Source organism: Pristiophorus japonicus, chromosome 13, assembly GCF_044704955.1.
Source record: "Pristiophorus japonicus isolate sPriJap1 chromosome 13, sPriJap1.hap1, whole genome shotgun sequence".
Taxonomy (NCBI): Eukaryota; Metazoa; Chordata; class Chondrichthyes; family Pristiophoridae; genus Pristiophorus; species Pristiophorus japonicus.
In genome coordinates, this window is record NC_091989.1 from 153,136,533 (window position 1) to 153,152,698 (window position 16,166).

The following is a 16,166-nucleotide window of genomic DNA, read 5'->3' on the forward strand; positions in this document are numbered from 1 at the left end:
TGCCTAATTGTTGTATAGACCACGATGTTTAATTTATATGATTGAAATAATTAAAAACCTTAAAAGTGTATTTTTTTCCTGTTTTAAATTAGCCCCCAAGCTGTCTTCCTTGTTCAGAGGTACTGGATACTCTGGTCCATGAGTCCAAGCTGTCCTTTGACTGAGTGACCTCGGAGCACAGCTCAGGGTACACTTTTCAGGCACTTTCCCCTCCCTCATCCAGACAACCCCAGTATGATCGGCAGCCTCGTTCGCTTGGCAAGACTCAAGCAAAATTGTCAGTCAAGGCTAGAAGTTGAAATTGATATTAGGAACTGAGAACGCGATAGTCCAGTAATGTTTTATTTAAAGAGCTATAAAATATTGCAGTTAGATAAAATCACTATCTTTGAATGAATATTTTCTATTATTATTTTCTTATCTGAATGGATTACATGGCTCTGGTGCCATCACTTTAAATATATTTACTCATTAGCTTGAGATTTCATATTCCATATCAATTTCAACTTCAAATCATATTTAAGAGAACATTTTTATTTTTGCCCCCTATGGATTGTGCTCTATATAGTAACCCTGGGTATTCCTCTTCAGCCTTTTACACACCTCTGTCCTGTAGACAAGTTGCTCAGACTCATCATCATTAATCCTGTATATCTCCAGAAAAGGGTCTGATTTGCTGAAAAGATCCTGTAATGATATGAATGAAAAATCCACTGTTACTGAGCTGTGTTGCCTTTTTTTGAAAAGATAGATGGGACAGATAAGCCAACCTAATTTTAGATGGAACGCAACATTAATTAGAGCAATAGAGACAGAGAATACAGAAAAGAAAATGCAAATATATTTGGGTCACTTATGCAAATAGAAGATATATGGGAAATTACATTTCACATCAATAAAGGTATAATATAGCCTTGTTATTTTGTGCTGCATAATATTGCAATCCTGCTTACAACACTGTAGTATTCATGATTCCCTAGTTAAATGAGAAATACTATGGGTGAATTGCCATGGCAGAAGTTACATCGCTGTGAAACCAATGATAAAAGACTGGTGCCCACCGGTGGTTTGGAGTGGTATTTACACAAGGGCTCCTGGGTCAGCTGATTTACATACTTCTGGCTCAAAAATCCCTTACTTCAGCCTGTCTCAGTCGATCCTGGCATCAGCTGCATCTTTCGGAATCCAAGGGGGTGAATTTCCTTGGGTCCGCTCCCACTCCTGCCACCAAAGCTTTGGCAGTGGTTTGGTTGAAACCCCGTTTACACGTGTAAACAGGATTACCCCCGAATGTCCGCTGACGTTATGGTGGTGAAAGGGAGAAGCCCCAAGGAGATTCACCCCTTAAGTTACCGGGGGTGCTTTGTGAGTGTAAAACCAGGAAACAGGCCCTCATATATTTAAATTATCTGCTCAATGGGCCAGAAACACAAGGGAATTCGGGAGAATCCATTCTTTGAGGCGGAAAACTGATAAACATAACATCCATCCTATTTTCCTGCCACAAAACATTAGTAGCCCTTAATGTGCATTAAAATTACACTGAAAACAGCGTGGAAATTCTCCCCTCTTTAGTTTTGATCATGTTCAAATCTGTTTGTTTTCATCATTGAAATCCTTTTGATTCCTCCTCCAAAATCAGCTGTCAATAGACTGATTAAAATGTAGCATTGGCTGTCATGTGGAACTAAATATGCAACTTTTATTAAAGCGTGAATGGTAGTTGGTGGAAATCACTATTGCACATAAGGTTATTCGGAATCAACAAACCATCAAAGTTTAATTATCACGTCTCTTGAGTACAGTAAATGTGTTGTACAGATCTGATATGGATATTCCGCTTTATCAGGTCTTCAAAAAGAAATGATAACTTTAAAAGGAGCCTTTCTTTTAAACATTTCAGAGATTTATGCAAACTAGATCGGACAGTCAAAAGGAATGTTTCGCACAATTGAGAAGAACCATTTTATAAAGTGCTTGTTTTATATTTTCCGTTAAATCCACTGCTTGAGAATTCACAGTACCTTATCATCCAGTTTCTTAGCACAGAAGGCGAATTCCACATAGCCATTGTTTCCACTTATTTCCTCTGCAATAACCTGTAAACACAGACAGGAACAAATAAAGCCCAATAGTTGGTATGCTTTACGCTTATGAATTAGATTAATTTTGCAGCTTGCACAATAGATTTTGTGACAGTACAGCTTGTGTTAAAGAAAGGCTGAAGAATTTGTGAAACTTTTTGTTGTTCAAGGAGAAAAGAATTAGAACCATACATTATAATAATTCAGGTTGAGCGTCCCAAAATCCGGAGGTCCGGAATCCGGAATGTTCCGAAATCCAGACCGATTAGTGACGGGGTCGTCCGGAATCCGTAAAATGTTCCAGAATCCAGACCCGCTGACCCTGCCGACCTCGGGGCCCCGCAGCTGCCCGACCTCGGGCCTCACCTTGCCGTCGCTGACCTTACCCCACCGCCACTCGCCTCGCCCCGCTCAATGCCGCTGCCCTTACCTCGGGGCCTCCTCACCGGCCCGCTCCAACACATCCTCTGTGACACGGCCCACTGGCCGCCCAAACACTTCCTTAGTGGAGGGGCCCGCCTGAACACTTCCACGGTGGCAGGGCCCGCCCGAACACTTCCACGGTGGCGGGGCCCGCCCGAACAGCTCCTCGGTGGCAGGGCCCACCCGAACACGTCCACGGTGGCAGGGCCCACCCGAACAGCTCCTCGGTGGCAGGGCCCACCTGAATAGCTCCTCGGTGGCAGGGCCCGACCGAACAGCTCCTCGGTGGCAGGGCCCGCCTGAACAGCTGCTCGGTGGCAGGGCCCGCCCGAACAGCTCCACCTCAGCGGGGCCCACCCAAACACTTCCACGGTGGCAGGGCCCGCCCGAACAGCTCCTCGGTGGCAGGGCCCACCCAAACACTTCCACGGTGGCGGGGCCCGCCCGAACAGCTCCTCGGTGACAGGGCCCGCCCAAACACTTGCACGGTGGCAGGGCCCACCCGAACACTTCCACGGTGGCAGGGCCCGCCCGAACAGCTCCTCGGTGGCAGGGCCCGCTCGAACAGCTCCTCGGTGGCAGGGCCCGCCCCAACAGCTCCTCGGTGGCAGAGCCCGCCCGAACAGCTCCTCGGTGGCGGGGCCCGCCCGAACAGCTCCTCGGTGGCAGGGCCCGCTCGAACAGCTCCTCGGTGGCGGGGCCCGCCCGAACAGCTCCTCGGTGGCAGGGCCCACCTGAACAGCTGCTCGGTGGCAGAGCCCGCCCGAACAGCTCCTCGGTGGCAGGGCCCGCCCGAACAGCTCCTCGGTGGCAGGGCCCGCCTGAACAGCTGCTCGGTGGCAGGGCCCGCCCGAACACTTCCTCGGTGGCAGGGCCCGCCCGAACAGCTCCTCGGTGGCGGGGCCCGCCCGAACAGCTCCTCGGTGGCGGGGCCCGCCCGAACAGCTCCTCGGTGGCGGGGCCCGCCTGAACAGCTGCTCGGTGGCAGGGCCCGCCCGAACACTTCCTCGGTGGCAGGGCCCACCCGAACAGCTCCTCGGTGGCAGGGCCCACCCGAACAGCTCCTCGGTGGCGGGGCCCGCCCGAACAGCTCCTCGGTGGCAGGGCCCGCCCGAACAGCTCCTCGGTGGCAGGGCCCACCCGAACAGCTCCTCGGTGGCAGGGCCCGCCTGAACAGCTGCTCGGTGGCAGGGCCCGCCCGAACACTTCCTCGGTGGCAGGGCCCGCCCGAACACTTCCTCGGAGGCAGGGCCCGCCCAAACAGCTCCACCTCAGCGGGGCCCACCCAAACACTTCCACGGTGGCAGGGCCCGCCTGAACAGCTCCTCGGTGGCAGGGCCCGCCTGAATAGCTCCTCGGTGGCAGGTCCCGCCCGAACAGCTCCTCGGTGGCAGGGCCCACCCGAACACTTCCACGGTGGTGGGGCCCGCCCGAACAGCTCCTCGGAGGCAGGGCCCGCCCGAACAGCTCCTCGGTGGCAGGGCCCACCCGAACACTTCCACGGTGGCGGGGCCCGCCCGAACAGCTCCTCGGTGGCAGGGCCCGCCTGAACAGCTCCACCTCAGCGGGGCCCACCCAAACACTTCCACGGTGGCAGGGCCCGCCCGAACAGCTCCTGGTGGCAGGGCCCGCCTGAACAGCTCCTCGGTGGCAGGGCCCGCCCGAACAGCTCCACCTCGGCGGGGTCCACCCAAACACTTCCACGGTGGTGGGGCCCGCCTGAACATTTGCACGGTGGCAGGGCCCTCCCGAACAGCTCCTCGGTGGCTGGGCCCTGCCCGACGACCTCCTGGAAAGGGCCGGCAACCTGAACAGCTCCTCGGAGAGCAACCCCCCCCCTCCCTTTCCTGATGTTCCAAAATCCGGAAATATCTGAACCTGGGCTCAGGGTGTTTCCAGGTTCGTGACGTCAGAAGGACGTTCCAAATTCCGGAAAACGCGGAATCCGGAACGGCCTCGGTCCCGAGGGTTCTGGATTTGGGACGCTGCATCTGTAATTATATATGTGATTTAATGATGTATTTCAAAACATTTTCTGTCATCTCATTGATTTTGCAGTAGAAATAATAGTGAGGCTATCAGGGCTCACCGTTATTAAAGAGTAAATCAGACAGCAACTTTCAGCGACCGCACATGCGCAGTTAGACGCAAAAATCAGGAAGTTACCTTGCTCCTACTAAAAAGCTGCATTGTATCAGTATCTCGCCAAGAGACTCGACATTGAAACGCATGGAATGGCATGAAATTGCAGTATTTACATGAAAGGTACCCACTAAACACGGCAGAACAAGGTAGGGTTTGCCCATTCAAGTGCAAATGACATTTTCACAGCACAATCAATCTTAATTACTGCCAAACAACTTCTCTGGAACTGGAAATTAACTTTTACAAGTGTGGAGTCTCATTCCTTCAGATTTTAACAAATGTAAATAATTTTTTTTTTCCACTTTTTCTTGCAGTCTCTTTTATCTCTCTCTTAACCCATTCTTTCTTTCCCTCTCTTTGTTTCACTTTCTGTACATGATTTGCCATTCAATTAACTATCCTAACTGACACTTCCTGGTTCAGACACTGCGAGGTGAATTTTTACTCCAAAAATGGTCGGGTTAGGGGAAATGTTAAATGTTTTAAAAATCTCAAACCCGACAAACCTGCTTGCAGCTCGCCCACTTCCAGGTTTAACAGAGGCAGAACAAGGAGTGGGAAGTCAACCTGCTCCCAGAAAGCAGGTTGGCATTTTAAATATCTTAATGAGGCTGGCAGTTTGAGATTTAACCGGTTTTACAGGTTTAACCTGGCCGGCCGTGTTTCCCAGGCCTCAGGAAACTCGGCAGCTCAAGGGGGCGAGGACAGCTTCGGAGAGAAGGCAAGTGCCTTCATAGCACTGCTTGTGGGTCAGGAAGAACAGGAGTGCTTCCCCCCGGCCCCCCCAAGCTAACCTTTTTCTCCTTGAATCAGACAATCCCCTCAATCAGACTATACAAAAAAAAACACAATGGACCTGACCCCACCTCGCCGGATTTGGGGATCAAATCCTCCCCCCCGCAATGCTCCCAGTACCACTGCAGGCTACTTACCTGGACCTGTGGCCTGTTCCAGAGTGCTCCCCACCTGACGGGAATCCAAGCCTGTCAATCAGGCTGACTGCCAGGCGGGGATCCCACTGTAAAAAGAAATACACACACTATGGAGTCAACACTCCACAACATGTGGGGAAACCGGGTTTCCCCACCAAAACTCAGCCTCTCCGCTTACAAAACCCGTCCCTATCAATACCGGGGCCTGCATGTCTCGGTACGGATTCTTCAATCTAATTGGTTAAGGAGATACACCGTTGCTTTCCCTGTTCACACAGGTCCCAGGATCCCCTGTAGTGGGTGCTTCGATGTTTTGGATTTCTAGTGTAAAAACCCTTAGAAAGTCTGTGTAATGAATGGTCAGCATTGTTCCTTCGCTGCTGACTGCAAAATCTGGGCCATTGTGTTTTCAAATAATTTGTTAAAAGGCTTTTATATGAAGTCAATGTAGCAGGACAGCCAAAACTACTATAAATGAAGTTTTTGTAAGGCTATTTGGGAACTATAAAAAAAACATATATAGGGGACTTTCTACTTGAGCAGGAGCTATAAACAATTCAGAAATCCTAGTACACGCAAGCGTGTTATAATGAGGGTAACGTTGTAAAAGAAAAATGCATATCATAATTTGGTAAACACTTAGAATACATTATTATGCCCCTAGCGGACAAAGAACTTTCCTTGTAAGCTCTTTGTCTTTCCTGCCTGCCTGCTTAACATAGCTTCAATTCCCTCATCCTACTTGACGTACCTTTGAATTCCCCTCCCACCCACTCAATATATCTCTGTCATCCCTGTTGCCTTGCTCATTATAGCTCCAATTTGACACTCACGCCTGCACAACCTGAATCCAAGTGCCCTTCCTGGCCATCTTAATGCCTGCATTATATCGTGCTATTTGCTCCTGCTCTCCTGCATGGGAAATCTGCTCTGAAATTTCCACTCTGTAATTTCCATACTGGTTTAAATATGCACCAGTGCAAGCATACTTAGCATAATTTGGACAGCTATTTTCAGTTTTATGTAATTTGGGAGATTATTGATGGGGGAATCTAGAACGAGAGAGCTAGGCCAATTAGCAGTAAGATCAGGAAGCATTTTCTCACGCAAAGTATAGTGGAAGGCAGGAAGGATAGTGGAAGGAAGGAAAAATAGATAGATATGCATTTATATAGCGCCATTCACAACCTCAGAATGTCCTAAAATCCTTTACAACCAATGAAGTACTTTTGAAGTGCAGACACTGTTGTAATGCAGGAAATGCTGCAGCCAATTTGCGCAAAGCAAGCTCCCACAAACAGCAATGTGATAATGGCTAAATAATCTGCTTCAGTGACGTGAGCTGAGGGCTAAATATTGGGCAGGATACAGGGGAGAACTCCCCTGCTCTTCTTCGAAATAGTGCCATTGGATCTTTTACGTCCACCTGAGAAAGCAGATGTGGTCTCAGTTTAACGTCTCATCCGAAAGACAGTACCTCCGACAGTGTAGTGCTCCCTCAATACTGCCCTGGAGTGTCAGCCTAGATTTTTGTACTCAAGTCTTTGAGGTGGGAACTTGAACCCACAACCTTCTGACTCAGAGGGCAGAGTGCTACTCATTGAGACACAGTTGATACTAAGACTGATAGATTTTTGTTAGGTAAAGGTATCAAATGATATGGAACAAAGGAGGTAAATGGAGTTAAGGAACAGATCAGCCATCATCCAATTGAATGGCAGAACAGGCTGGAGGAGCTTAATGGCCTACACCTGTTCCTATGTTCCTATGATCGCATAGATGCTTATCATGGAGCCTCGGGGGGGACCACCTATTACGTTTAAGATATGTTCCCATTTATCTCAAGTTGCTGATATTAATAAGTCTTGATGTTCTGAATCATGATTCATGATTTATTCACCAACGACATTAAAACAACCCTTTCCAAACTTCTGGTCCAGAAAACTTAAACAGCACAAACCAGTGAATAATAAATATAAAGGTAAATAGGATTGAGTTGCCTGCACTTTGAGGGCCACATTGTCATGGCTTGGAGGCTGCAACTGGCCATAGGGCTGCAGGTTGGCAATGGGTTCTGGAATGGTGGGGAATGACCCTCACCCCACACTGAGTTGACTGGTAGGTCAAGCCTTAGCAGACAGGGGTGCCTCAAATGGGCTGGAGATTTTTAGGGACCCAGGAGAAGTATTTTGAGCGGCTTTCAGCGGTCCCTTTAAGGATCATTGATGAGGTTGTTCACCTTTTGTACCTTAAAATTGCAATCAAGGTCCTGGAACTGGTATAAGACACTAATTTCCATATTCACGCATGTATAGTGCCCGCCTGAAAATTGATCATAATGGCATTGGGCAATAATGGGGTGGCCAAGATGCCAACACCCCCCAATTTTCAATTACTGGCCACCTGTTTTTCCAGGTAAGAAAAGACATACTGACGCTTGTAATGTTGCTAGAACCAACAATTATCTAACTCGAAGGCAAGAAAGTGACCAACTGAAAAAATAAACCCCACATAACAGAATGGATTGCTGACAATGAATGATTACTTTTGTCCTTTCACTTTTGATAGATTGTCATAACTAAACTCCCACTCTGCAGAGTTCCTAAGTTATGTGTCTTTCACACTCATGAAATAACTTCAGTAATCACTAGTATAGTATTTGATAATAATTCCAAAGAGGTAATAGGGTGAGATGACACTTTTAGATTTGTTTTTGAATCTTTTGGAATAGCTCCTACACTTCCACCCCACTCCACAAAGTGTACGCACTCTAAGGCAGGAACAGAAAAACTAGATCCACATCTAAGTTTGCAGTACTGTTTTTTTGATCTCTGGAGGTTTACATAAGAACATAAGAACATAAGAATTAGGAACAGGAGTAGGCCATCTAGCCCCTCGAGCCTGCTCCGCCATTCAACAAGATCATGGCTGATCTGGCCATGGACTCAGCTCCACTTACCCGCCTGCTCCCCATAACCTTAACTTCCCTTATTGGTTAAAAATCTATCTATCTGTGATTTGAATACATTCAATGAGCTAGCCTCAACTGCTTCCTTGGGCAGAGAATTCCACAGATTCACAACCCTCTGGGAGAAGAAATTCCTTCTCAACTCAGTTTTAAATTGGCTCCCCCGTATTTTGAGGCTGTGCCCCCTAGTTCTAGTCTCTCCGACCAGTGGAAACAACCTCCCTGCCTCGATCTTGTCTATCCCTTTCATTATTTTAAATGTTTCTATAAGATCACCCCTCATCCTTCTGAACTCCAACGAATAAAGACCCAGTCTACTCAATCTATCATCATAAGGTGAACCTGGCTGCTGCTGCCCTCCCCTGATGAGTCATCCCCCTCAACAGTACCCAAAGCGGTGTATCTGTTTTGCAGGGGGATGACCGCAGGGGACCCCTGCACTACCTTCCTTGCACTGCTCTTCCTGCTGGTCTTCCATTCCCTATCTGGCAGTGTACCCTTTACCTGTGGTAAGACCAACCACTAAACGTGCTATTCACGTCATTCTCAGCAACGCGGTCCGTCAGGAGCTGCAGGCGGATACACTTCCCGCACACGTAGTCATCAGGGACACCGGAGGCGTCCCTGATTTCCCACATGGTACAGGAGGAGCATAACACGCGTCCGAGCTCTCCTGCCATGACTTAACCCCTAGATTAACTTAAATTGACAACAACAATGCTAAAGGTTCCTTACTGAAATAGAAAAGAAAAAGAAAAACTACTTACCAATCACCAGCCAATCACTTACCCCCTTGGCTGTGACATCACCTTTCGATTTCTTTTTACTTTTTTGCCTTCTGTCCCCGCTGCAGCTGCACCGGTACACCTCTCGCCGACCCCGGACTCGCGCTGCTCCGAGCTCCCGCCTCCTCGACCGACCAAGTATAAGAAGTGCAATTAAAAAAGATATCAGGAAAGCAAAGAGAGAGCATGAAAGAATGTTGGCAAGTAAAATCAGGGGAAACCCAAAGATGTTTTATAAATACATTAAGGGCAAGAGGATAACTAGAGAAAGATTGGGGCCTATTGGAGGCCATAAAGGAAATCTGTGTGTGGAGGCAGAAGATATGGGTATGATTCTTAATGAATACTTTGCGTATGTTTTCAAAAGAGAGAGGGACAATGCGGACTTTGCAAGAAGGAGGAGGAGTGTGAAATATTAGATGAGATAAATATCCTGCTTCTTCTTAGGCAGTCTCTCAGAGTCGAGGGTGACTTGGTTCCACACTAAAAATGAGTTCTCAGGTGACTGATGAGTCCAATGCGGGACCTACAGTCTCTGTCACACGTGGGGCAGATGGTGGTTAGAGGGACGGGTGGGTGGGTGCTTGGGTTGCCGTGCGCTCCTTTCGCTGTCTACGCTTGGCTTCAGCTTGCTCCTGGCGATGAGACTCGAGGTGTTCGGCGCCTTCCTGAATGCTTCTCCTCCACTTTGAGCAGTCTTGGGCCAGGGATTCCCAGGTGTCGGTGAGTCTTTGAGGGTGTCCTTGAAGCGATGCCTCTGCCCATCTGGGGCCCGCTTGCCGTGTCGGAGCTCCGAGTAAAGCGCTTGTTTTGGGAGTCTCGTATCGGGCATGTGGACGATGTAACCGATCCAACGGAGCTGATCGAGCATGGTCAGTGCTTCGATGCTGGAGATGTTGGCCTGGGCGAGGACACTAATGCTGGTGCGCCTATCCTGCCAATGGATTTGCAGGATCTTGCGGACTTCTCCAGTTGGTGGTACTTCACCAGTGATTTGAGGTGCCTGCTGTACATAGTCCATGTCTCTGAAGCATATAGTCCCAGTGACCCAGAGACACAGTGTGTTTGCAGCATCTGGTCTGCCCTCAAGGCACCTGTGCAGAGACGCTCGGTCACTCGACCAGGAAACACCAAAGGCTAGAAATTCGGTTTTGGATCATAACGGTTTTGATGGCAGAAAAAAAAAACGCTATGACTCCGCTATGGTTTCGAGTCAAACATTCGGGGAAAAAGGGGAAAAATAATGCCCAGCGGGAAAAATCAGTGTCGAATGAAGATTCGCGGCACAAGCCACGAATTTTCTGCAACTTTTTTCCGAGGCTGATACTGCTGCGAGTTGGGCCAAGGGAGGGGAAAAACACACATTTTTTTTTCCCAAAAAACAAAAAATTAAAAAAATCACAAAACATTCACAAGACCCGTTTCTAGCGAATCGCTGCCAAAGAATTTAAAAGTAAAAACTTTAACTTACCTTTTTTGCAGGGTTTCATAGCTACTGCCATTCCAAGAACTGCACCAACAGATTTTTCCTCAGCATTTTCTTTGGTCCCATCTACGGGTGACCGCTGAGCCAAATATCGGATGTAAGCGCTTTTTCCAGTCTTTCATGCTGGCGGTCCGCTCCCCAGTGGTATTTCAAAACGCCGGTACAAGACTTCAGGGAATATCCCGCCACACCGTTTCCTGCCTAAAACGGCAAACTCCTGCCGAAAAACCCGGCGGAAGGTTGCGAAAATCCAGCCCAAAGACTGGCTTGACGAGAACAAAAGGAGATCCAGGAGCTAATAAGCCGCAAGCGCAAGGCATTCTTGAAAAGGAAGCAGCAACATAACTTGAGACGAGATAAACATAATGAGAGAGGAAGTATTAAGTGGCTTAGCAGCTTCGAAAGTGGATAAACCCCCAGGCCCAGATGAAATGTATCCCAGGCTATTAAGAGAAGCAAAAGAGGCAATAGCAGAGGTTCTGACCATCATTTTCCAGTCCTCTCTGGCTACAGGTGTGATGCCAGAGGACTGGAGGACTGCTAATGTTGTACCTTTATTTAAAAAGGGAGAAAGGGATAGACCGCGTAACTACAGGCTAGTCAGCCTAAACTCAGTAGTGGGAAAATTATTGGAAAAAACCTGAGGGACAGGATAAATCTTTATTTGGAAAGACACAAATTTATCAAGGACAGTCAGCATGGATTTGTTAAGAAAAGGTCGAATCTGACTAACTTGATTGAATTTTTTGAGGAGGTAACCAGGAGTTCGATGAGGGCAGTACGTATGCTGTAGTGTATATGGATTTTAGCAAAGCTTTTGATAAGGCCCCACATGGCAGACTGGTCACGAAAGTAAAAGCCAGGGCAAAGTGGCAAGTTGGATCCAAAATTGGCTCAGAGGCCGGAAGCAAAGGGTAATAGTTGATGGAAGGCTGTATCCAGTGGGGTTCCGCAGAGCTCAGTGTTGGGCCCCTTGCTTTTGGTGGTATATATCAATGACTTGGACCTGAATGTAGGGGGTATGATTAAGAAGTTTGCAGATGAAACTAAAATATATTGTGTGGTTGATAATGAAGAAGAAAGCTGCAGACTGCAGGAAGATATCAATGTACTGATCAGGTGGGCAGAACAGTGGCAAATGGAATTCAATCCGGAGAAATGTGAGGTAATGCATTTGGGGAGGGCTAACAAGGAAAGGGAATACACATTAAATGGTACGACACTGAAAAGTGTAGAGGAACAAAGGGACCTTGGAGTGCAGGTCCACAGATCCCTGAAGGTTGCAGGCCAGGTAGATAAGGTGGTTAAGCAGGCATACGGAATGCTTGTTTTTATTAGTTGAGGCATGGAATACAAGAGCAATGACGTTATGCTTGAACTGTATAAAACACTGGTTAGGCCGCAGCTGCAGTACTGTGTGCAGATCTGGTCACCACATTACAGGAAAAATGTGATTGCACTGGAAAGGGTGCAGAGGAGATTTACAAGAATGTTGCCTGAACTGGAGAATTTTGGCTATGGGGAAAGATTGGAGATGCTAGGTCTGTTTTCTTTGGAACAAAGGAGGCTAAGGGGAGACCTGATTTAGGTGTATAAAATTATGAGGGGCCTGGATAGGGCGGATAAGAAGGACCTGTTTCCCTTGGCGGAGGGGTCAACAACCAGGGGACATAGATTTAATGCAATTGGGGGAGGTTTAAAGGAGATACGAGAGGAAATGTCTTCACCCAGAGGGTAGTGGGGGTCTGGAACTCACTGCCTGAAAAGGTGGCAGAGGCAGAAAGCCTCATCACATTTAAAAAGTTCCTGGATGTGCACTTAAAGTGCCGTAACCTACAAAGCTATGGACCAAGAGCTGGAAAGTGGGATTAGGCTGGATAGCTCTAGGTCGGCCGGCGCGGACACCATGGGCCAAAATGGCCTCTTTCCGTGCTGTAAAGTTCTATGATTCTATGATTCTATAACAGCCAAATCACAACCCCAGTTTTACTCCCAGGCAGCAAGCTGCAAATCTCTCTCATTTTCTCATCGGCTTTAGGTTAGCTTTGTAGATCCCAGTAAATTGCATTGTGAGCCGTTGGTTTAACCCTTTTCCTTACAGCTGTTATGGCACCACATAGGTGGCAGAAAATAACTGTTCCAGACAGGACCCTTAATCGGCCTGTGGCAGCAGCTTATAAAGCCTCAATGACTTGTTGTTTCTGTTGTACACGGCACATTGCAATCTGTATGTAATAAAGCAAATTTTAAAAAGTGACCCATGAGCTCCCCTTTAATTACAGGCACTCTGTCTGTGGAAGAGAGGTAAACAATAATAAAGGTCATCCAGGAATAACTTGCTAACTCCCTGCATTTGTCCTGGTTTATGACTCATTAGGGGTGTGAAACAGCAAAGTGCAATTTGCTTGATTCGGTGCAAATAGTAATTGGCATCCACTTAGCTTCCGTGCTTGAGTGTTGCCATCAAGAGTAAGTGGTGGGGGGCCGGGGGAGAAGCACCATGCACAGCCATCAAAAGGGACATGTCAACTCTGTCAAGGTTGTTTCTGCTTTGATACAATTCCACTTTGAAAATTAATTTCAGTGCATGCAAGTTGTTTGACCACAGATCTTTTTGCTCCATTTCTCTAAGTATTTACCAGAAACGTCCTCTTTTCCTCCAAAGACTGCTTTATTTTTTTCTATTTTATATTCTATTCTATTTTATATCTATTCTGAGTTGAACATCAGCTGCCACCAATTGCTGTACAAAGTGATAGTATTAGAACATTAATTTTATGCGTGGTACGCAAAACCGCAGTGCTCTTTTGTTCCATTTGTATTCGTTTCCCCCCAAAGTATTGAATAGTGCAAGAGAAGGGTACAAGGAAAACAAAGTTTCAAGTCATTTTACTACAACAAAAATAACCAATTCAGACCAGACCATAGTCATCCTCCTATGCATTCTCTTCATCTAGTCCCAATCTAATCTATCCACTTCTATAGGGCCTATCTTCTCTGGCTACTATCCCAGAGTTGCATTAACTTATTCTCATTGAGACTTCCACTACCATTTCTACCAACATTATTGCTGCCATTCACCAACCCATCCTATCCTGATGTTAAAAAACTATGAATTAGCAATGGCATTGCTAAAAGATTCCAAGCCATGTACACAGTCAACTATAAGAAAACATGCCAACTTTATGTTCTTATTTGACTGTAACATGAAAATCTATTACATTTTGCTTACTTCTTCTGTCCAAACTCTAACAGAGTTAGAGACAGACAATAAAGGGTGCCTTGACAATAACTAATAAGACTATTCAAGGGAATAGCGACTATTCAGGATTAGCCTACCATATCAATTACCATTTGTGCGAAATGGTTCTGTTTGAATTTCCTATTTAATTCTAATTTCTCAACTTTTAAACTTTTGTGCAAGGCCTTTGAGCTCTTCATTCAAACAGTAAGCAATATACATGCTGTGGCAAGGAGAAAATTCGCCCTAACATTCAAACATGTAACAACCACATGGTGAAAATAGAGTCAATTTAATAATAATTAGTTGTTAATACCCCTTTAATTCATCCTTATTAAACAACCCATTTGGAAAGATCATTTATTATTGAAATGCTCATTTTGGATAGATTATATAACAAAAGAGCATATTATAATAAATATACACAGAATAATTACAGATGAGGGAGGCCAATTGGTCCATTTTAGTTAATTCATCCACAGTAACATTTGCTAAGATGAGACACTGAAGACTTAACAGTTATGGTACAGTAAAAAGCCAAATCCTACCAGTCCTTCGGTTGAAACATTGGTTTCATAATGCAGATATTCTCTTTGTTTTACAGCCCATTCTTATGTCTCTGTCAATATTTTCTTTCATCTTTATATTTTCTTTTTATTAGTACTGATTTACCATTCACTTCATCTCCTCCCAGTTCACCTTTGCTAATTAATTTTCTCGATATTCAATGTTCCTTTCTTGCCTACTTCTCAACTTATTCTCTATTCTCTCTGTAATTTCAGGATTTTCCCATCCATGTTCACTTCCTTCTTTTTAATGTCCCTCATCTTAATGTTACTGCTCTTACTCTCCATCCTCTCAACTACCAGTACTGGGACAGGAATGAGCTGTACCATTGGGATGGGCAGCATCTGAAATGGACTGGGACCAAGGACCTAGCAGAAAGGATAAATAGGTCTGTAGAAATGGCTTGAAACTAGTAAAAGAGCTGGCGGGGGTTTGGTGTGGTGGGAGGAAAGATCAGAGTATAAAATGTTTTTAAAAATAACATGACATTCAGGGAACATAAGAGATTATACAAAATAATAAAATACCTGATAAAAAGTCAGCAGGAGTAATGAGAAAGATAAGTATATTATATGCATGTTAAGCAATGATTAAGCAACAAAACACGGGACTTGAAGGCAATAATTAGGAAGTGGGGAAATAGATGCAATTGGAATAATGGAAACATGGCTGCAGACAGGACAGGATTGGCAGCTAAATATTTCAGGCTATAATGTATTTAGAAAAGATGGGAAAGTACGAAGAGCTAGTGGGGTAGTTGTGTTAATCAGAAATAATATAATGGCAGCAGCAAGAAAGGAAATAGGTAACAAAGAGAGAGAAACAGAAACCGTATGGATTGAGATAAAGTCTAGGATGGGATCGGTCACATTATTAGGGTATAGAACATAAGAAATAGGAGCAGGGGTAGGCCATTTGGCCCCTCGAGCCTGCTCCGCCATTCAATAAGATCATGGCTGATCTGATCATGGACTCAACATTTTCCCGCATGCTCCCCATAATCCTTAACTCTCTTATCATTCAAAAATCTGTCTATCTCCACCTTGAATATATTCAATGACCCAGCCTCCACAGCACTCTGGGGTAGAGAATTCCAAAGATTCATGACCCTCTGAGAGAAGAAATTCCTCCTCATTTCTGTTTTATATGGGCAACCCCTTATTCTGAAACTATGCTCCCTAGTACTAGATTCCCCCATGAGGGGAAACATCCTCTCTACATCTACTCTGTCAAACCCCCTCAGAATCTTATATGTTTCAATAAGATCACCTCTCATTCTTCTAAACTCCAATGAGTATAGGCCCAACCTGCTCAACCTTTCTTCATAAGTCAACCCTTTCATCTCAGGAATCAACCTCATGAACCTCCTCTGAACTGCCTCCAATGCAAGTATATCCTTCCTTAAATAAGTAGACCAAAACTGCACGCAGTACTCCAGGTGTGGTCTTATCAACGTCCTGTACAGTTGGAGCAGGACTTCCCTACTTTTATACTCCATCCCCCTTGCAATAAAGGCCAACATTCCATTTGCCTTC

General features: G+C 46.1%; 1 protein-coding gene across 1 annotated transcript in view; it reads right to left on the reverse strand.

Annotated features, from left to right (window-relative positions):
• Positions 1 to 16,166, reverse strand: part of cpne7 (copine VII) — a 224,295-nt gene that overhangs the window by 52,233 nt on the left and 155,896 nt on the right. Inside the window, exons 4-5 of the mRNA XM_070896982.1 lie at positions 2,025 to 2,099; positions 604 to 687 (exon numbers count right to left, since the gene is read on the reverse strand). Of these exons, the coding sequence (XP_070753083.1) occupies positions 604 to 687; positions 2,025 to 2,099 (159 nt within the window). The remainder of the gene's footprint in view (positions 1 to 603; positions 688 to 2,024; positions 2,100 to 16,166) is intronic.